Source organism: Hibiscus syriacus, unplaced genomic scaffold (genome assembly GCF_006381635.1).
Source record: "Hibiscus syriacus cultivar Baekdansim isolate YM2019G1 unplaced genomic scaffold, ASM638163v2 tig00111769_pilon, whole genome shotgun sequence".
Classification (NCBI taxonomy): domain Eukaryota; kingdom Viridiplantae; phylum Streptophyta; class Magnoliopsida; order Malvales; family Malvaceae; genus Hibiscus; species Hibiscus syriacus.
In genome coordinates this window covers 1,882,835-1,905,217 of record NW_024063172.1, presented here as the reverse complement: position 1 = coordinate 1,905,217, position 22,383 = coordinate 1,882,835, and the positions used below count along the sequence as shown (strand labels likewise).

The 22,383-nt window shown below is 35.8% G+C and overlaps 2 protein-coding genes and 2 pseudogenes across 3 annotated transcripts; 3 read left to right on the top strand and 1 right to left on the bottom strand.

Annotated features, from left to right (window-relative positions):
- The first annotated feature begins 1,677 nt into the window (after window positions 1–1,677).
- LOC120169841 lies at window positions 1,678–5,591 on the top strand (annotated as a pseudogene).
- Window positions 5,592–6,613: 1,022 nt separating this feature from the next.
- LOC120169997 (translocon-associated protein subunit beta-like) lies at window positions 6,614–8,672 on the top strand. The gene is made up of 6 exons (XM_039178065.1): window positions 6,614–6,852; window positions 7,493–7,591; window positions 7,677–7,785; window positions 7,895–7,966; window positions 8,102–8,107; window positions 8,359–8,672. Exons 1-6 carry the CDS (start codon window positions 6,683–6,685, stop codon window positions 8,476–8,478), a joined length of 576 nt encoding a protein of 191 aa, XP_039033996.1. The 5' UTR covers window positions 6,614–6,682; the 3' UTR covers window positions 8,479–8,672.
- Window positions 8,673–10,339: 1,667 nt separating this feature from the next.
- On the top strand, window positions 10,340–11,950 carry LOC120169998 (cysteine-rich and transmembrane domain-containing protein WIH1-like). 2 transcript variants are annotated; one of them, XM_039178066.1, is made up of 3 exons: window positions 10,340–10,428; window positions 10,503–10,794; window positions 11,224–11,314. In XM_039178066.1, exons 1-3 carry the CDS (start codon window positions 10,386–10,388, stop codon window positions 11,297–11,299), a joined length of 411 nt encoding a protein of 136 aa, XP_039033997.1. In that variant the 5' UTR covers window positions 10,340–10,385; the 3' UTR covers window positions 11,300–11,314. The 2 variants fall into 2 exon arrangements, with proteins under 2 accessions (XP_039033997.1, XP_039033999.1); XM_039178068.1 differs by lacking the exon at window positions 11,224–11,314 and adding an exon at window positions 11,684–11,950 and having other exon boundaries at window positions 10,342–10,428.
- A 5,676-nt stretch (window positions 11,951–17,626) lies between these two features.
- On the bottom strand, window positions 17,627–21,779 carry LOC120169999 (annotated as a pseudogene).
- Window positions 21,780–22,383: the final 604 nt, after the last annotated feature.

The following is a 22,383-nucleotide window of genomic DNA, read 5'->3' as shown; positions in this document are numbered from 1 at the left end:
CCGCCGACCAAAGTTTCCTGCGCCATCGGTTTAATTAACAATCATAATCTCATTACGTCTTCCCTTTTAAATGACGACATCAACGAAGGAAAGGTGTGGGGATATATTAGGTTTGTTTTATCTTTTTAAGGGGTATTTATAATGAACAAAACTTTTTTTTTTCTGTAATTAGTTGCAATAAAAAACATATTAAGATTTTGTTTGTCTAGTGAGTAATTGCGTGTTATAAAATAAACTATATACTTGAGGAAAAGATGAGCGAACCGAAAATTTTGGGTCATCGGTTGTCGGTTACAAAGGTCGGTAGTCGCCGAAGCGGACTTTAATTGGATTTATGGGTTAAATTGATATTGTATCAAGAATTTAAGGTCAAAAAGATATTTATTTAAAGTTTAAAGTTCAAAAAGGTATTTATCTAAAGTTTAATTAATCATTAAATGGCTTGTATTAAGATTGTGCCTTAGGTGTAGAGGATGTAAATCCAAACTTGTTGAACCCATTAGTGCTAGGGGTGCACTCGCCCGACGTGTGTGATGTGAATGTCTAGATCGATCTTTGGTATTTTAGAGGATGTGGATATTTTACTTCCTTAAAAATTGACATATCTTTTTTAATATTATGAATAAAAAATAATATTATATTGTTTACTTTAATTTGAATATTAATATGATATATCTTGTGGATCACAAATATATTTAAATTAAATGCAATGCTAATTGATTCCTTTCGAATTTATTCGGATACTCGTCAATAACATTACTTTTTCAGAATATATTTTTACTAATTGATTACTTTCGAATTTATTCGAATACTTATTAATGACCTTACTTTTGAAAATATATTTTCCAATTCTTCTCCTATCAAAAACTCTATAAATATCATGTAAACCTACTAGGTTGAATACAACTCAATAACTTTTTTCTTCTTTTCTAGTTTCCAGTGATAAACTCAGGCAAGATATAGTTCGTGATTTATGTGGTTGTGTTACTATATCTTGGGAGACAGACGACCAAAGATCTCGAGGACCAGAAAATGATCAAAAATCTGTCGTAAGGAAATTTTATAGTTACATGCTTCAACTAGTTTCGAATTCATTATTCGGTCAAAATTTGGGTTCCTTTCTTTAAACTGTACCTTTTATTTATTAATGAAATATTTCTTTAGTATTTTTTAATCTAAGATTGTTATATTTGTAACCCTTTATAGATTACACTACAAATTAGATGTGGTGTGGAGCTGGCTTGCGGTTCCATTCCGTTGGATACCTTGCAAACAAGCCAACAACCCTTGTATCTAGAAAACATAAGATAGCCTAATGCAAGTAATCAAACGTTGACATTTGATTAATCTCAAAAGAGATAAAATTGACCATTGACCAACTGAAGAAACAGTGTTAGGCCAAGCCTGCTGTAAAAATCTCCAACTAAACAAGGAAACATTTTAACATGAAATTAGTTATGATTAATTTAGCAGTCAGTGAGATGACCAAGTTTTCAAGCCCCAAATATGCAATTCAATCCCACAATTCTCGTTGGATCTCTCGTTTCATTTTCATGCGAACTTCCGTTTCTTCTATTTAACATGAAAGGCCGTGGACTCTCTCTCTCTCTCTCTATTCGCCTGAGCTTGAATTAAACCCTTTCGTTTTCCCTTTTCTTGCAGGCCTCTCTCCCTCTAATGGGCTGTGGTATCTCGAAGTTCAACATCCCCAAAGGAAGAGACGCCTCGCATCGGTCGGACGATCGCGATGGGTTCCGCTCGTCGAGAGAAGAGGCCTGCATTGATATGGAAAGCAGTGGTGAGGAGGATTTATACGACCGAGATGATGGAATTTCGTACCTGCAGTCGCCAAGTTTCAGGGTATATTGCGTACCATCTCAGCTTGACGACGGAATTAGTGAAGGTGATAGCACCCCAGAGGAAATAAAGGAGGACAAAAAGATGGTTGTTAAAAACTTCAAGAAGAAGGTAATAAACCCTAAACTTTAAAAATATTTTAAAAATGTCTATTCTTATAACGTGAATAATAAGACTCCTACACTTTATCTGCATTGTCTATTATTTTTAATGTCAGATTGAAGATGTCAATGTAATGTCTATTCTTATAACATGAATAATAAGACCTTAATTATTGATATAGTATACACATCCAACATACACAACTGCTTGAATCCGAGATATGTAAGAAATTAACATTTCTTTTTATCATCGAAATCTGTAGGTAAATTCTAGAATTTTGAGTTTTAGAATTTAAATACAATCCACATTTAAATGGGCATATTTTTCTTTGAATAAGGTAGCGCTAGATTGATGGAAGAACTTTGAAGTTTATATATATATTCTTTATGGAGTAAACAAAGTATTTGTATTTGCTTTGTTTAAGCAGGGACTGAGTGGTGGATTTGGGAAGACGAAAGGGCCAAGCAGAAAGGAAAAGAAGTCTTATAGGAGTCGATTCATTCGATATATATTCCATTCCTCATGACAGAATCATCATCAAATTAAAAGGCTCATTTGCTGATACAACTAATTATTATTAATATTCTTTTGCTTCAAGAATTACATCCCCCCAAGCTTCATTCTTTTTTCTTTTCTTGTGTATGTATGGGAGTTCAGTTCTTAATGAGATGCAGCTATATTCCTTCACTGGAACAGGCTTTCTGATTTTGTTAATGCTTCTTTGTTTATGTTGTATTGCCTGTCCAGCTCAGTTGGTAGAGTGCAAGGTTCTTAATCTTGAGGTCGTGGGATCGAGTCCCACGGTGGGCAATTCATAATTCGGAGGTCTCTCAAGGAAGCTGCTCTCAACCTAGCATTAGGGGCAGCCTACTATCCTACCTCTCCTTTACCTTATTACATGAATTAAGGGTCAGCTAATTTTTTTCTTTGTTTACGTTAGTTTCTCGATAGGAGTAATAAATATCGTTCTTAAATAATCACAAAATTTTTAGATTTAACTCCATTATTTCTTACTTTCAAATCGTGATAGATCTAGAAATATTTTCGAATGTGTGTATACGAATAATATTTTAACACGGGATGGATAGAAATAAAATTTTATGGTGAGACAATCAATAAAATAAATAAACAATAAAAAAAATTCAAATTTTAAAATGACCGCAATTAATAAAAATTTTATACGGGATAATATATACACTATTTTTGGATTATTATTTTTACATTTTTAATATTTTTATAGATATTTATTTTTTTTATTATTCAAGTGTAATTATATTTTTTATAAAAAAATAGAAAGTTTTTTTTATAAAAAGGAAGGTCTAAAGGTGGAAAAGGTGAAACTGTCACTTTGCAGCAGTTGCAAACAGCTCGAGATGAATATGATGAAGTGGCTACTCTTTGTGTTTTCCGGTTGAAATCTTTGAAGCAAGGTCAATCCAGAAGTCTTGTAACACAAGCTGCTCGTCATTATGCAGCTCAGGTTTCTGAATTTATTTCTAAAAGTTTCACATGTCTTTGGTTTCTGCCTTACATAAGTTCAATGTTGATAACCTCCTCCCCTCTTTTCAATTCTGTTTCTCTTTTGAGTGCAGTTGAATTTCTTTAGGAAAGAGCTTAAATCACTCGAGGTAATTGAACCTCATGTTAAGCAAGTTACAGAACAGCAACACATTGATTACCAGTTCTGCAGTCTTGAAGATGATGGCGGGGAAGATGGTGAGATTTCCTATGATCCGAACAAAGATGGGGAATTAAGTTTTGACAATAGAGCAAATGAGAAGGGGGTTGGTGTTACTTCTACATCAAGGAATTCAATGGATGTCTAATTCTTATGCTATTGTAAATTTATTAAGTCATTTTTGAAGTTGTTATGGTTGTAAGCAAGAGTTCCACCCTTAAACATAAAGGCTTAGACAAATGAGGATCAAAGCTAGTCATGTTTCACTTTGTACTTCTGCAGCGATTTTTGTCGCTGTTATGGTTTTAAGCAAGAGTTGCACCCTTAAACATAAAGGCTTGGGAAAATGGGGTCCAGAACTTATCATATTTCACTTTGGCCCTCTTATCATATTAGTAGGATTGGTTTCTTCATCCAGAATTCCATACAAATCATAGTTTATTTTGGCCGGTTTAGTGGTTCAATTCATTCTAATTCTAGAGGAGGGGGATGATGCCATTATTGTTTGTGTGATATTGTACATTGATCTTTTCTCATAATCCATTTATGTGTTGATACCTTCCTTTTATTCCTAAAACATGGTGGTTTATTCTGCAGGTAGATGAAGTAAGTTCTTCATTTCCCCAAACTTCAAAGATGGAAAATGCAGAGGTAAATCTCCGTTCATTCAATTGCCATTTTTGTCGCTATTGAAAAAAATCAGCCCATAGGCTTTTAGAATCATGAATTTTCAACTTGTTAGTTTTGCTTGTGATATGAGGTTCTTAAAGTATATATTTTATTAGCCTCTGCTGTCTGCATGTAGGTAAACCCTGAGAAAAGCTATGGGGATATTCAGGTCTCAAGTAGGGAGCATAAAGTGGGTAGCCATTGAGCCCCCATAATTCCAGAAAGGAAGCTTGATCCTGCTGAAAGAGTAAAACAGATGCTGCAGTCATCTACAAGGAGGTCTAATGCTTATGTGCTTCCAACCCCAAATGATTCAACGTTTGCAGCTTCTTCAAGAACAAGTAGCTCCGTTTCCCACTCGAGACCAACAAATGTAGCTGGACATCCACACAATTTATGTCATTCCTCCCCACTAGAGCAAAAGAATCGAGAGAAAGATTCCGGTGACGGTCAATCATCATCAGAGTTTACCATCTTCAATTCTGAGTCAGTTCTCAAGGAGAACAGCAGTCGTAATAATATCGCTATGCAACTATCCCCTGCTTTGACTGAAGGACAAGAATCTACCCTGCTGGATATCTCCTCCGAAGCCAAAAATATAAAAAGAAAATATGTTTCTGGTCCATTAACTAGTAAACAATCGTTAACAAAGCCTGTTATACCGGCAAGCAATTCTATTCCACCTGCCGAACTTCCAAATTTAGCTTCTGCAGTATTTTCTCATTTAACAATTCCTCGATCGTTGTCACCTCCCAAAGTATCCCCAAGTGCATCACCTCCCTTTGTTTCTTCACCCAGATTAAATGAGCTTCCGAGGCCTCCTGATAATTTAGCTGCCAAATCAGCAAAACCTCCTGCCTTGGTTGGTCACTCAGCTTCACTAATCTCAAGAAATCAAGAGCTTTCTGCTAGTAATATTCCTCCACCGGCAGCAAGCGAAGCATCCCGCCTTCCAACTCCACCTTTGATAGTACCTCGAAGTTTCTCTATGCCTTCTCGCAATCAAAAGCAATGGCGCATAATTTTTCCAGGCTTTTGGAGGCCCCACAAGTTCCAGACAAGGATGGAGAAGTTGCATTGCCTTCGTTGATGCCCATGAAACCAATACCCGGTGTTCCCGAAGTGGCATCTCATTCTGACCAAATCAGAGGTAATTAGAGCTTCATAATCATTCCATTACAGTTGTTTTACTTATACAAGTTGGTATTTGATTACCAGTTTTTCATGTTTGACACGCATGTGCAATGATGTTCGAGTTTATGCAGGTGGAAGCCGAGATAGCTGATTTGTTTGCAACCGATCGAACCTTATCCGGATAGTTTTAGGTGAGGTGCGCTGCGTAAATACGAGGTTTAGTGATGTGTTAGCCAAGTTCGCGATCCCAAAACTTGGTTAGGCTGGTACGCGGGCGTATTTATCTGCTGTTGAGGATTAATGATGAAGTTGTTCCCACGATTGGAGTGATCGTTGTTCTGTATCACGTATATTGTCCATTGTTCACATAAGGAAATTGCTTTTGTTGTTTGATCCGAGTTTGGATGCGTGCTGTTACTAGCAGCATGTGCCCCATGAAATGAATTGTCAAGGAAAATGAATTTGATTACTCTCTTGGGGTTCCCATGAAATAAGGCTTTATATATCATTTTCAATTAAAAAATTTAATTCTATGTAAAAGTTTAAGAGATTTAATCAGATTGTAAGTATATGGATTCGTAGTTAATTATAGGCTAAACTATTTATTGGGTATCTCATCTATTCTTGTGTTTCTATTTTAGTCATCCAATTATCTTTTATTCAAAATCATGTCTAATACTTATGTTTTGTTTTTATTTTGGTACTTGTCATTAAAATATTAACGACGATGTAAACGTGATATTTTTATTTTTTAACATTATATTTCTCTTTCAATCAACAACTCACATGTCATGTTTTAAATTATTTTAAAAAATAACACATTTATTGTTGATTAGGAGAAATAAAATAACATAAAAAATAAAAATATTACGCCAGTACCACCATTAATTTTTTAATGGTGAATGAAATAAAAATAAAACATAACGTTATGCATAAATTTGAAAAAAAAAATATAATTGAGTGACCATAAAAGAAATATGAGAATAGATGAGATACCAAATAAGTAGTTTACTCTTTATTTTCTTCGTAGGGCGTATTCTCCTATGCAAATTGGGATTTTTAATTTTCTTTAATCCTCTAAAAAGGAAACGATATCGTTTCGAACAAAAATAGGGGAAAAAATCCAACGCCTGCTCTCGTCTGTTTATTTCAACTCTTTATTTAAACACTTCCATTACTTATTGAAGTCAACAAGGTGTAAAAAAAATCATTTTCAGCTCTTGCAGATTCACGGCGACGCTTATGGCAAATGTACTGGTCAAGGCATTCTTTGCTCTTTTATTGATTTCAGCAGCCACCGCCGTTGGCGACTCCCCCTTCATCATCGCTCATAAGAAGGCATCGCTCACCAGACTCAAATCCGGCGCCGAACGCGTCTCCGTCTCCATCGACATCTACAACCAAGGCTTCTCGTGCGTTTCTATTTCCCTTTTTCTTCTTCTTTTTAATCCTTTTTAGTTCAGATCTGGCTCTAACCACTCCATCGAGATGGAAAAGTTGAAACTCTGAATTGATAATTCAAGTATGAATTTGACCTATCCTTACTATCTCATGTAGCTTACGATTTCGTTTTAGGCTTTGCATGTAAGCATCTGATTTGCATGCCTGAGAAAAGATCAAATTTTGCTTTGTTTTGGCTGATGATTCAGTTTAGAGAACATAAAGAGAAAAAATCAGTTTAAAGCTACTTTCTTTCCAATTAAAATCTCGGATCTGAGAGGACTGAAATTTGATCGATTTGGAACTGTTACTTTAGCTTTTTTATCTTATTTTCTTATATGTTTTTCTGCTGTAAAATCTTGCCTGTTTCATAGAGTTTCAATTTCCTTTCTGTTAATTCATGTACAAGTCCGTTGACCATCAATCTAGAATTGGAGGTTGATGTTACTACACGATCTAATAGAATACTCGAACTATATTTTATAGGCCATTCATTGTCTATTTCCGCCTTTTACTATGCTAGGATTTTTTTGTTGTTGAAGTTTCTCATTCATTTTATGTTGAGAGTATGTATAATCTTACTTGAGGAAAACTTTCTGAAAAAAATTTCAGCACGGCATATGACGTGAGTCTCGTGGATCATAGCTGGCCCCAGGATGAGTTTGATGTCGTCAGTGGCAATATTTCACAGTCATGGGAGAAACTTGATGCGTGAGTATTTCCTTTCTGTTATTCCATTTAATTTGGCTGTTCTTGATTGCATCTTAATTAAATTCCAAAACTCTACAATATGCAGTGGCGGTGTTCTGTCACATTCATTTGAATTAGAGGCCAAAAGACAAGGGATGTTCTATGGTGCACCAGCAGTTATCACTTTCCGCATTCCCACAAAGGCCTCCCCACAGGTTTGAGATTCATAACAGAGTCTATTTGCCATTCTTAAAATTTAAGGAAAAGGAAAGAAAAAAGAAATTGTGAACAAGCTTTGATGCTCAAATTTGCTCGGTGTTTTAGGAGGCGTATTCAACTTCAATATTACCCTTAGATATCCTTGCCGAAATACCTCCTGAGAAGAAGCTTGACTGGGTGAGTTCTTTTTGGAATAACGATAAGCAAATATTTCGAGGTTATTGAATTTCTTTATCCTTGTTTCCATGTTACTAAAGCTTGTTTGATTTTGTCTTTTGTGGAACTTGCGATGGTTGGGACTAAATATTGAAGGCTAAGGTATGAATGATTGTTGGTACATCTGTTTAAATAATTATGCTTCTAAATCTGTATCAGAAGAATGCATACAACCCCTCCCCCTTTTTTTTGAATATCATTGTTGTCGGTGTTAATATGTAATGGTTGAGTGTTGCTTCTTAGATAATGAATAAATAAAGATGGATCCTTGATGAGCCACATTTCTAGAACTTAACCTTTTTGGTCTTATTTACAGAGTCCATAAAAAGCGACTAATGTGTTATCTTGTGCAGAGGTTACTGGCTAAGTATGGATCTCAAATCTCTGTGATATCAATCGTGGCTATATTCATCTACCTGATGGTTACCCCATCAAAATCCAGTGGTGTAAAAGCAAGCAAGAAGAAGCGCTAAGTATTTGTAGTTGTTTGCAGTTCAAAAGGTGTTTTTAACTTGTTTTAGAACATATTTGTTGGCGGAATTTTATAGTTAGATGGATATTAAATGAGTTTAATGTAAGATGAATCAACTAATTCACACTTCTTAGGCCTAGACTTCAAATGATATATTGGGTGTAAGTTTTAAAATTTAGAACTTATTACGTTCAACCTTTTTCAGTGTGTTTGTGTATGTGTATTATAATGCTTTTGATGTGATGAAGTGAGAAAGAGAGAGTAAGAGTGATTGTAGAGATGAGATCTGTGTTTCTTGCCCACTCGTAGCAAAGCCAAATAGGACCATTGGTGAAACCCGGACCTTGGTAAATTAAGGTGTTTAATGAGTATTGAACCAATTGTGGCATGAGACGCCGGTTTGGAACGACTGGCCCTGGCTCAGCTTGAAGTACCCCGTAGATGGTCAGATGTGTCTTAAAGAGAAGAGTTTTAAGAACTAGGAGACATGAATGTTACGCTAGCTGCGTCTACAAGTTGTTGTTGGAATATATGTGGGTAGTCTGATGCCATTAATCTCTGCCAATAGGTGTATGTTAGAGTAGATGATGGAATTTAACAGATCACGCCATTTTCGACCAATGTAGACAAAAGTCACAAAACTGGTAAGGGTGTGTGCCTATTAGGACAGTAGGTTTGGAGTGGGGGAGGATCTCATGGAATTTAATATATATTTTTTTTCAAAATAATAAGTATTCAGTTACTCCCCTAGAAGCTTAGTACGTGTGCCCTGGTACCTCTAATTCCTGGCAGAAAGCAGAATTAGAATACTTAAAATATTTAGGATTGTATATTAAAAGTTTGAAGAACTAATGAAATACATAAACTGAATGCCCACAGAGATGTTGGCTTACATTCAACACTTGCGTTAATCCTTAAAATTTTGAATTTCGTTCTGATTGGTCACTTGTCTATTAGATGTCCAATGCCATTAAATATCTCCCGATAAATTTATGTAAAAAGTACCTTGAAACTTTATTTTAAAACCCAAATTTCTAGTCTCTCTTTTTTTTAATGTAAATTTCTAGTCTCTTTGATTCACCGATATAAGAATTTTTTTTTTTCTAAATCCAGAAAGTGATGAGGTTCATAAAGAAGAAAAAAGAGATACATGTTAATTCTATGCCTGATGAAATGATGGAGATTATAGATTAGACTAAAATAAATCAAAATTTTGATTCGAGTTTTATCTATTTTAATGGGAATTTGAAAAAGTTAAAATGAGAAAAAAGAATTTTTTTTAATAATAGTTATGTCATAAATGATGGTCGACGTCGATAATAAAAATTTCGACTATGAAAAAATTAAAATTATTAATACAGTAGAATGATCAACGAGATAAAAATGAGTAAACTATATATTTAGTATTTAAACTATCAGTTTAAGTACTTAACTTTTAATTTTTTTTAAAATCATATTTAATGTTTAATTTGTATTTTATTTTAGTATCTCACTGTTAAAAATTTAACGCGTTTAGTACTTAAACCATCAATTTTGGTCTGTTTTAGTACCTAAACTTTTAAATATTTATGCTAAGTTTTGAAGAGGATACTAAAATGAAACAAAAACTAAACTTTAGATATGGTTTTGAAAAAAATTGAAAGTTTAGGTACTAAAATAGATCAAAACTGAAAATTTAGGTACTAAATGCGTAATTTACGCTTAAAATATTTTGTGACGAACCTAAAATATTTTAAAGTTTAGTCACATAAATATAAAAAGAAAAATAATGAGTGATGAAAAATAGTTTACCCAAAAAACGTCGTATAGAATTTGTTTCATTCCCGTGTATATTGGATTTCGATAAACTTGTAGAAGACAGGGAAAAGGTTAGAAGAAAACGAAAAGAAAAAAAAAAACATAATCAAAATGAGTTACCAGAGAGTTCCTCAAGATCCTTATCCTCCTCCCGGTATGCGTAACCTTTAATGAATCATCCTTTTCTTCATTTCATCATTTGATTCTTCTATTTGTTTTCTACAACAGGTTACAATCCTTATTTCCCACCACCCCCACCAGAGGGCCACCCATCAGCCCCACCTCCGCCATCTTTCGATGGCTATCCGCCGCCCCCACCGTCTGGATTTCCCGCTTATCCTCCTCCAGAACCTCCACAACAACCGCCTTACGAGGGTTACCAAGGTTATTTTGCCGAAGGGTATCCGCCACCTCCAGGTGGTAATCCTCAATATCAACAGTGTCACCCCCAGCAGTATGAGCAGTACCATTACCAGGAGGACCAATCTGATGCTGGCTGTTTCGCTTTCTTACAAGGCTGGTATGTCTTTTTTGTTTCTTCCTGAAATTGTTCCATTGGCGTCGTTCTTAATTTGTTGGTTTTAAATTGGAAAATTTAAGCTTTTAGTTTTATTATTGGATTATTGAGAAAGGGTTCTGTTTTCCCATATTTGATTACCTGTTCAATATGGATCAGTTTTATGTTGTAGAGACTAGATTTTCTTTATAGAAATGTAGATCAAAAACCTTGAATTGATGAAAGCTCAAAATGACAATCATGGAATATATGCATTGATATTATTGTTATGGAGAATCCCACTCTGTTTGATATCATTGTTGCATACAAGTTTTCTATTAATCTAATACCACTATTGGCTTTTCATGTCAAGTTCTTGAATGTCGTTAGAGCCTATGCTCAAAGACTGTTACGGCCATTTAATTGATAATTCCTGCTACAACATGTTCTCAGCTGTCAATTCGTGCATTTCGGAGTTCAAGGGCATTTCTCGTTTCATGCTTCTGAAACATTACGTACCACAAGCTAATGTACATTTCCCAATTATTGATTGTTGAATTGGTTATGTATTTTTAGAAGGAAAAAAGATCATGCATGTGAGTTTCTAGAGTGTATCATGGAATCAGAACATTCAGCATGTGGAATTTCATTTATACTGATCGATAACACACTATAGTTTCCTTTTGACAACCTTAGGCCATTAGCTCATTAGCTACTTGGTGATCGTTTTAATCCTTTGAGCTATGCTATAAAGTGGTATTAGGCTTCGGTTATAACAGCCGAACTCGAAGAACTGGTGTCTGTTGGCCACTTTTTGGCATTTATCATGGATAGACCATAAATTGGATAATATACATGTTTTTGAAGCTTTGCTTGGTATCATATATGATAATTTACTGATGGTGTAATGCAGTTTGGCGGCTCTTTGTTGCTGCTGTGTGTTGGAGGAGTGCTGCACATGATAATTCGTGAAAGATCGAATTATGTCATTTACATTTCTGGTTTTTCTATGCTTCATTTCTACTGTATGGAGGGAGAAATGCGGCTAATAAAGAGTTTTACCCGTTGTTAATGGTAGTTGTTACTGTTCTATAAGGAGTCCTATGCGTGTACGGATTCCATTCAAATCCTATTTGTAATAGTTTATCCACTTGAACTTTGTAAACTTAAGTTTTCATTATTAATACATATCTTAGTTCTCTTGGTCAATCGATTATTTGTGTCTTTTGCTTGGACATTCATTATGATGATGTTTCTTATTCTTTGGATGTCCCTTGTTCCCATATGTAATGGGGTAAGGGGGAGGTAAGTTAGTAGGCTGCCCCCAACACCCTGTTGAGAGCAGCTTCCGTAGAAGACCTCCGAATTATGAAATGCCCTTCGTGGGACTCGATCCCACGAGGTTCTTAACCTTGGAGTTGTCGGATCGAGTCCCACGGAGGGCATTTCATAATTCGGAGGTCTCCTACGGAAGTTGCTCTCAACCTCACGTTGGGGGCAACCTACTATCCTAGCTCCCCCTTACCCCATTACATATGGGAATAAGGGTCAGCTAATTTTTTTCTTATTCTTTATAAATTCCTTTCTCTAACGACTTTCCATGAAGGATAGCTTTTATTGTCCTTTGAAAAATGGTATTTTCAGTTGAGGAACTCGTATTTTTGCATTTCGGGAAGAATGGTATTTCGAAGATTGATCGAGGTTCACCCCGCACAATTCATGCACGATCATTTTATGTGTTAGCAGACTGCAATTAACATATCTGCAGCAGTTGATGTCTTTTACAGATGAAAATATTAAATTCTGCTGATTCCGTGACTTAAAGCTGAAGGGTTGTATGAAAATAGAAATTGTTATTGAAAAAAAATTTATGATTGGAAGATATCTTGCAATTGTTCAGGTTATTGTCCAACTGGAGGGCGTCAATTCCGGTTATAGCATTTACAATGCAAGATTGTGAAGTCATAGATCAGCCCAAGGGAGACGCGCTAATTTAAAAGCACCTTTAGAAGACCAAGTAAGAAAGCTACAGCAGCTAAAACACATGGGATTTGAGTTGGTCGAAGATTTTGTGGTTGATGGTATATTATTTCTTTTAAAGATTTACAAAAAAAAAAAGTTAGGTCCAATTGGGTCAACCCATGGAGCCATCGTTACCAAGCTCAGCGAACAGTTGGGTTGCTTACGCTGTATTTAAGCAAACCATTTCCATAAAAACTGAGCGGTGTGGGATCTCCTTCCTTTTTTACGAGGTTGTGGAATTTGTGGTCTTGCAAGAAACGGTTAAGTGACTGAATAATTGAATCCTTTTAGCTGTGAATACTTAGTGTATAACTGTATATATTATCTGAGGAATTTTAGCTTTGACATCTATTCAGTCATTTTATTTGTCTTCACTACTTTCGGCTCTCCAACCATCCTCCTTGGACCAAAAGTCAGGTCTAAGTGGAGCAGCCAAATCATTGAAGAAAACCTTTATCTTTTTTGGAAATACATATTTTATGTCCCTTCATTTCAAGTGTTGTTAAAATCAAATCACTAGCAAATTGGTTAGATTATCAGTTTTTAGTTTAATTAACCATACTATTAATTAAATAAAAAAAGGTTATAAAAAATAAATAAATTCAACCGTCAAATTTTTACTCGTGTTTTTAGCTTTTAATAATTCAATTCGATTATACCCTCTTTATTTTACCGGTTAAACTCAACCAATTAAATTATCAATTTCTTATTCAACTGGTTCGATTCCATCCTAATTTTAACTATTATGCTCATTTCGTTTTGTCATTGCAGTTGAAAACAAGATGAAGATTTGTTGAGGTAACAACTGAGTCGTGGTAGTTATAGGCGGTACATCCTTGCAAGTTTAGGTGGAGAGTCACAGTCGGTAAAAGAATTCTCGTTGGTCGGTGTCAACATTCTCTGTCTCCATGATGATACAATTGAGAATTAAGGGTGAAGTGGTTCTATCTCGTCCCTCGATCTTGGCCAATAGGTTGTATATCGACTCTTGAAATTTGTACCAATAGGGTCATAGTTGCTACCTATAGGCGAATACAGTCAACTTGCGGTAGATTAAGTTATGGTAAATCATGTGTACTGTTAGAGGTCATGTCAAGGAGTCATGACTTCCCGAGAGATGTTAGACCTTCGAGGTCCTTCCTCCGGAGATGTTTCCTTTATATTTTCTGGATGATACGATAGTGATAGGAGTCCGACGTGGTTTTATCTTCCTTCCTTTGTTTTAGACATTTTTCTGTGCAGACCGGTCAGAAGAGGAAATGATGCACATGAATCATAAAATGAGTTCTTTGATTAGTATTTGATGATTGGCAATCATCAACTAGATTGCAGTTAAATAAATGGATTATAAAGACTAAAGAAACAAGTTCAACCGTCAATTTTACCGGTTAGATTCAACCAACTGAATCATCAAATTCTTATTCACCAGATCAATGCCAACCCAATTCTAACAATTACGCTCATTTTGTTTTTCCATTGCAACTGAGAACAAAATGAAGATCATTTCACAACCATTTCCAATTTAAAGCAACATCAAAATTCTAAGCCTCCAAACTAATGAAATGAATGCCCCATATTTGTTGCAGATTGCCACTCTTTGCAAATTTACTGATTTTCCTGTGGAAAATTAATTATATCCGACTCAATGGATCCACATATCTGGCGTATATTCCATTTTTCTACTAGGCATATAAGTGGATGTGACGTTGAAGATCACCATCAAAATAGAAAAATGTCAGTTTGGTGTGATTTTCCTTCGATAGTCGCCGGACACCCTCTGCTGACCATCCATCCCTTACCGTCGACCCTAAATCCTAAATGAGCCAGGTTTGGTACTTGGCTGTGGTGTTGAATGTTGATTTACTCGACTGCTACTCAGGCTTGGTACTCAATCTGTTCTAAGAGCTGTCAAATTGTGTATTTCGAAGTCCAAGGGCATTCCTCGTTTCATGGTTCTGAAACTTTACATAACTCAAGTTAATGTGGCATTTTCGAATAATCTATTGTTGAATCGGTTATGTATTTTTAGAAGGAAAACGTATCATGCATGTGAGTTTCTAGAGTGTCGCATGGAATTACGACATTCGGCATGTGGAATTTTTATTTATACCGATGGAGAATGCTGTAGTTTCCTTTCTCTAACAATTTTCCATGAAGGATAGCTTTTGTTGTCCTTTGAAAAGTGGTTTTATTTAATGAATCTTAACTCTTGACATTTAGTTGTATTATTTTGGGTGCAACTAGGCTGCCTAATTCTTGAATTTGATTTGAAAAACCTTGTATCCTAATCATCATCGCCGTTCACAAATCTAGAAACGTTGAATCATTGTAAGAAGTAAAGGGACAAATAAATGAAGGCCAAGAGGCTATTGTAAATGGACATGGGATTCAGCTTATATATCGTAAATAAAAATGCAAATCGTTTAACTAACTCGCATGGATACAGCAAAAACAAAACAAGAACAGGTTGAAGACCTCTTTGTAGAAAAATCCCAAGGCCCTTAAAATCATGTGGCAGACAAGCAAGCCTTTCGCCGACAATATCATATGTATAATACAAGAGAAGGGAATCTTAAACCCCAACACCGAACTTTAATAATTATGCCTTAAATTATAGGTAGAGAAATTTAACACTCCCACAGTGTATCTCGTGAGATGCTTCAGCCAAGCCACCACCCTTCACAAGATTCAAATACCCTTTAGTTTTCAGCTGAAATTCTCAGACCACATCCATGGCTACTACCAGCTCTAAATTGTTTGTTGTTGTTATGCCATTGGTCATTTTCTTGTTCAATTTTCAAACCGTCACCAGTGAGCCTGCAATTTCAGCCTCTCCAGCTGTTTTACCGTACGTGAATGCACCCAATATGTCCTCATTTTTCCCTACTGAAGCTCCACCGCAATGGCCGGATTCAGAAGCCTTTGCACCGATACCGAGCTCGGGTGAGTTTGTGGGGAAGAGTTCGGGCTGTTCAGCTAAGTCTGATGGTGCCATTGTTATGCTTGTGCTGCATCTCTTTTTCTTGTTTGCGATGAGATTAGTCTCTAATGTTTGACCACATACACATTGTATGTAGTTTACAGTAAGTGATGATCTCATCTGAGATGCTTGTAATAATAATCAACTAGAATGTTTTGCCCACTTCGTTAGGTTTTGATTTTATTTATATGCTTATTATACGAGTTATATAATATATCGAGTGTTCACTTACGCTTCCGTCACTTAAGAAGTCTCACTAAAAGTAACAGGACTTGATATCAAATACATATCGGTTATTGAATGGACAGAGAAGTAGTTTGGAAATTAGATATAACAAGCTATGCTACTCTGATTTGAAGGGTCATATTTGTCTGAAAAAGTATCGAACATAGATATTGAATATTGGTACTTTAAAGCAAAGTAAAAGGGCAGACAGATGGGATCATAACAGCAAGAAAGCAAGAATCCGCTGACAACTTATAGATCATTCTTTGGAGTTTCCAATGTTCCGATAGCATTCATTTATGTTGTAACGTCCTTAAAAGATGGAAATTTAAAAGGTTATCAAAAGGTCGATTGTCAGATTTATCTTCTTCAAGAAAGACCATGGTCAGCACTGGCATTGCCTTCATTTTCTCCTCCAAAAATCTGCAGTTACTACATTTTTCCCGGTACACGAGAAACCGATTGAAACAGAAAAATACTGTAACAGTTAACACCAAGACGGGAGAGGTACAATTTGCTTGCTAAAGGCAGCAGAGAGAGGGTGTTGATGGCTCCTGTTTCTATTAAAATAATATTAGATCAGTCAGCTAACTATTAATCTAGTTGATCTTTTCCGATCATCAAATACTAATCAAAGAAATCATTTTATGTTTCTTGTAAGAGCGCAAAGTCCACAAGGAAGGAAATCCCACACCGCTCAGTTTTTAAAGAAATGGTTTGTTTAAATACGCTGTAAGCAGCATATTAGTTCGCCGAGCTTAGTTGCGTGAGCTTGTAACCTAAGTGGGGGCATTAAGGTTAATGGACGGTTGGCTCGGTTCACGAGGTCGAATCCATTGCGGCTAAACTCTGGCCTGCCCGTTCCAAGCTTGGAGTTGATCCACGGGAATTGAGCGAAGGTTTGGTTCGCTTGGTTCTTAGAGTGGAGGGCAAAGCGTGAGGCTGGTTTCACAGAGCAGCGAAAACCTCCCGCTCTCGGCAGTGGAAGGATTACAGGCCGGTGCTTGCTTGGATTCAATATGGCCCCGTTGGCTGACCCAATTGGACTTAATCCTTTTTTTATCATCGATTTTGACACCGAAAGGCTTCAGGTTTTTTTTGTTATACAGATTCTGGGTTCTCTTATACAGCCCTGTTTTTTGGCTAGATCTTACACAAATTTTATGACTAATCGGATTCTTAAATTTATTTGACTTTCCACTTCAAGTTATTACTATTCCCTATGTGATAATACCCACATTGTCTACCATTAAAGTTTTCTATAAAATTATGATTAATAATGAGTAAATACCGGAATTGAATCAGAGGTCTAACTTCTCAAAGGGTAAATACATGAGCTAATAGGAGTATGCCCCGAATTCAACAATAATGTCAATCTTCATGTTACAGAAGACTAGCGTACGCTTATATTCAAACCAAACTTCTCTAAACATGCTCACTTAAATGGTAATTACATGAATCAGTCCAATTAAGCTCCGAATTCAGCAATAGATACAATGCTAGATAGCTAAATATTTCTCGTAAAACCGATTTTGAGATTCATAGAAGCCATTTAATGAAACCAATCAACTTATTCTGTGATTGTCGTCTTAAAATTCATTATTGGAAATATATGAAATAACAGACATGTACACAATCCAATGAACTTTCCACTTCTTACAATACACCTCCATACAGACCCTGATGCAGCTTGCAACATATCATAGCCAGTGGTTTTCCTAATCAACTACTCAGAGATGGACCAAAGTACATGCAGATAGGCGGACTGATCCTCATGATAGAAAGTATGGCTGATGGTATGGTCCAAATACCGTCACCGCAAATTAAACCTGAAGCTACCGCACCTGCGTAATCCTCTGCGTCCTTCTGGTTAATCCGTTCCCATACGTACAAGATTACTGTTCCAACAAATATGTCAACCGCAAAGTATGCTCCAATATAGAATGGAACTGCCATAGCCATCGGAATAGGAATGAACTGTGAAATTTTCTCGGGGCTCACATCCCTCAGGAGGTTTACAAGGAAAGCACCTACAAAGAATCCGGCACATAAAGCTAAACAATGCTTGGGCAGCTCCGAGAAGCCCTCGATACCAAGAATGGCCATTTCCCTGAATATCACTGCATAAGCTGCTTTGTATGGACCATCAGGCGACCCAACTTCAAAAGCAGTCCAAAACATCCAGAATGTGAGTGGAGCAATGACACATCCCATGGCTGTTCCCAATAACTGGCTCACAAACATAGATTTGGCTGATGATAGAGTGAGGTAACCCGTCTTGAAATCTTGCATTGGAGACGATAGACATCATAACTCCACAGGCAGCCAAACCAGCCATGACTCCACCATCACTTCCAACCAAGGAAACTATAATGAAAAGACCAATTTTCCCGTAAGTGGAAGACAGGCTCCAGTCCGTAAGTCCAGTTCCATAGGAGTTGCAGAAGGCAAGGGCAGGGGCAATAATGTATGAAACAAGAACCACATACCACTTCTGGGGCGGAAAGATGATTGGAATAGTAGCCGTTGATATAGCAGCAAACCATGTAGGTATCCTGTCTTTAAGAAAATCTCATCTCTTTTTCTCTGCTCTGCTAGCCTTTTAGAACTCTCATCATCTGTGGAAATTGCAAACACAACGATAATTCAATAAGCCCTCAGTGGAGAATAGAATGGTTCAAGAACAATGAAAAAGATACTTGCATAAGGATTGTGCCTTGAAGTTCATAACAGTTTCAGAAGTTTAGACAAGGTGAAATTACATATTTAAATTAAGGCACTATAGTTACATATGTCAATGAGTTCTACCAAGAACTACAACTTTACACAAGGAATGTCATATCAGTAGAAGCCAATCAGCGGTGATTATATGATTTCAGTATTTCAGAAGCTATGAAAATCATTGCAATAAAGCAGACTGATACACAACAACAAAGGAAAATACAGGGCATCCTCACCTATAACCTCATTAACAATAGGAAGTTTGCTCTGTTGAGTGCTCTTCTTGCACATTTCTTTTGCAGTTATATATACTATCTTGATCAAGTTGTAAAGACCATCCCCAAGGATAAGGGCAATGGCTATGAAGACCTGAGAACAAGTGATAATGCAGAAAACTTCTTATATGAGTTCCGAGAAGAGAACATTTCAATTAACACAAAAGATCAAGGGTAAGAAAGCCCATAGACGTAAGGACAGAACCATAAAAAAATTCCATAACAATAGCTAAAGGACACCAAAATTTTCACCATACCTTATACCCATAAAGACCTTTAAAATTATTGCTTTCTAGGCCAGAAGGGTACCAATCCCCAGCATGTGCATAAATGAAGGGCCAGAGGAAACCCCAAGATATGATAGCCCCAAGAAGAACTGAGCAGTTTACTATGTGAGGGCAAATAAGACCACAACCAACATAGGTTGGAGTAAAGTCAAAATAGAACCTAAAAAGGAAGTCATGTGAAATGTTAACAATATCATTAAAACATTTTATACAAATAGCAGCAATCATGTGAATGAGATTTTACTCAAATCCAAATTACCGTCTGATTACATGCCAAGCTACTAGCATACATTAATCAAGAAAAGACATCTTGTGTGAATCAGAAGTACAGAAATATGTAAGGCATCAAAATACATGGGTCCTCCTTTTTACTGTTAGTTCTTCTACTTCAAAATCATTACCAAGGACCAACTCACCATACATATGATAGTGCATCACAAATATTTGAATACCATCAACGTTACCCTCTGGCTAATGGTGATAAAGGTTATATAATTCCCATTAGATATGTAAGAAGACTTTCAACGGGGAAAAAGGGGAGGGAGTTCACATGGGAAACAAGAGAGAACTTACGTGTTTTTGAACAACGTTAAGCCAAAACTGGGAAAATTATCAAATCCGCATGAATCCCCCATACCACTGAAAAACCACTTGAAGCAGCTCCAAACGAAACTTATGCATAGATATTTTCCAAGGCACTTGACTTGCTTCCTGTAACAAACCATAAATATTAGATTTATGTAGGTATGTCTGCAAATGGACATATACATAATCAGAAAGAAATAAATTTGGTTTGTTAAAGATCAACACCTTTCTCTCTAATTATTTATAAATCAAAGCTTATGATTTAAGCAGTTGTTTCATTGATGTTATAACTGCAAGATTGTTTTAATTGGAAAGACCTTCTGTCCATCGTTATCTACTCTGATAAGTTAATTAGAATATGATTTTCTTTCCACTTAGTTTCTGATTAAGTGCCAGATTAATGGAAACTGCATGTGGATCTATGAGAAGAAAATAAGTACAATGTATCTAATAATTACCCTGCAAGCTCAGCACCAGAGTGAGTATGAAAAATATTTATCAACATTGCTGTGGCCGTCCCACTTGGATATGTAAGCTTATAATCCAGTATCATTACATGATAAAATATAAGGATAGATTAGAAGGTTAGATTAGAAAATTATAATTACACTATGAAAAAAACCTTCTAGTAGAGCACTCTCACTAGTAAAAGGATAGTCAGAACAATAAAACAGAGTATCTTACATCTCAATAACCGAGGCTTTGTTTTTTATCAAAGCACGAAAAATTACTGATAAGTAGAAAAAAAAAAAGAAAAAAAAAACTGTAACATCTAGAAATAATTCAACAAGAAGGTTGAATATAAGATATGCCATTATTAAAACCAAAATTAGTCACGGAGACTTTACTCGAACAAGACTAAGTATATAGAGAACATCACCTTAAAAACTAAAAAATGAAACTTTAACTGAAGTCTAAACTACCTCATAAAAGGCGTATATAATGAAGATGACAAGAGCTATACCTTACGAAGAGGAGTAAGACTAAACAGCCCAAGAAAGCTGACAACAATGAGAAAACCAGTCATCCACCCTAACCCCGGGTTCTTAATATCTTCAGATCGGTTTCCAGGGTAATCAGCACCGATAAGTTGATAAGTTCTCTCATCCATTGCAATCATGTACGATCCGAACCCCCTGTCAAAGATAAGAATCATAAGATATTAAAACAGAACAGATGAGCTAGTGAGCTTAAAATTCAATTTAATTACTTAATTTGACACTGAAAACTAAGCCTACTCAATACATTCAAGTTAAATCAATAATATCAACTTGTTACAAGCTTAAAATTTTAACTCACTAATAAATCTAATAATCATTTACAGCTAAAAAACATTCAGTATCCGTATGCTTTAAACAAAACAGAAACAAGCTAATCATTTCTTCACCATAAAACGAATTATAATTACGAAACGAAATTGGCCAAAAATGGATCAAATTCTTATACAAAATTGAAGGCTTCTAAGCTTTTTTACCACTAAAAGCAAGGTCATAACAAGCGACGACGCAAGTTTGAATGACGGTGTTTTCTTGTTTGGTAAAAGTAGTGACCCGAAATCCCAACTTCGTCAAAAAACCAGTCCAGGATTTCACAAAGAAGAATCCGAGCAATCCGGCGCCGACATTCAACGACGGGATAATTCCGACGGTTAAATTCAGCTTGTGCGTGATGATACAGAAGAGCGTCCCTAACAAGGCGCTCACAACGAGCCCTCTGATCGTAATTTGGTCTTTCCATTCCGGGACGTGCTCCGACTCGATTCCGCCGCCGCCGCCATCGATGGCTTCCTTGTCGATAATCAACGGCTCTGATATCTCGGTTCCCATGGGTTTCGGATCTGGTCAGGTTTTGGGGAATATTTTGTATTTGGATGTGAGGATTATATTGGGAATATAACTTTATTCGTTTGGGGATTGAATTAGGTTTTGGGATGGGCACGGGAATGAGTTGAAACAACCAATGATAACGGTTGGCGGTTGTTTGATCGAATGGTCAAATGACACGTGGCCAAAATAAAACATTGGTTAATATAACAAAAGAATTAAAATTTGTTTGATGGAATTCTTGTAGAAAAAAACTATTGAGAGATTTACCACTGAAGTTAGATGTACGATATGGATTAATCCGAATTAATTAAAATAAAATTTTAGAAATTAAAGAACAACTAAAAAAATATGAGATTATTAGTAATTTGTTCTATGAAAAAGTTTGAATAAAAAAATCATATTTTAAAAAAATATAACTTATCTTATATGTATTTTAGTTTTATCTAAAGTGATATAATAAATTATACATCTCAAAATTTATCAAACGACTCCAATAATAAAGGATATTGTTGTTCTATCTAAAGATTATAAGTTTAAGTAGCTGTATTTGTAGAGTTTGTATTATCAATGACTAAAAAATATTTTTGAATAGATATTCTTTTATAGGGTAAAGAACACAAATGATCCTATGGCTATAGGATATCACTTTATTGAATCTCTTAACTATTAAAAGTTATAAAATGATTCCTCAA

Bases quoted from the DNA above. Each gene is read 5' to 3' on its own strand.
- LOC120169997 (XM_039178065.1), top strand. From the start codon at position 6,683: ATGGCAAATGTACTGGTCAAGGCATTCTTTGCTCTTTTATTGATTTCA. The intron at 6,853-7,492 runs GTGCGTTTCTAT...AAAAAATTTCAG, and splicing joins ATCTACAACCAAGGCTTCTC to CACGGCATATGACGTGAGTC. The intron at 7,786-7,894 runs GTTTGAGATTCA...TCGGTGTTTTAG, and splicing joins CCACAAAGGCCTCCCCACAG to GAGGCGTATTCAACTTCAAT.
- LOC120169998 (XM_039178066.1), top strand. From the start codon at position 10,386: ATGAGTTACCAGAGAGTTCCTCAAGATCCTTATCCTCCTCCCG. The intron at 10,429-10,502 runs GTATGCGTAACC...TTTCTACAACAG, and splicing joins AGATCCTTATCCTCCTCCCG to GTTACAATCCTTATTTCCCA. The intron at 10,795-11,223 runs GTATGTCTTTTT...ACATGTTCTCAG, and splicing joins TTCGCTTTCTTACAAGGCTG to CTGTCAATTCGTGCATTTCG.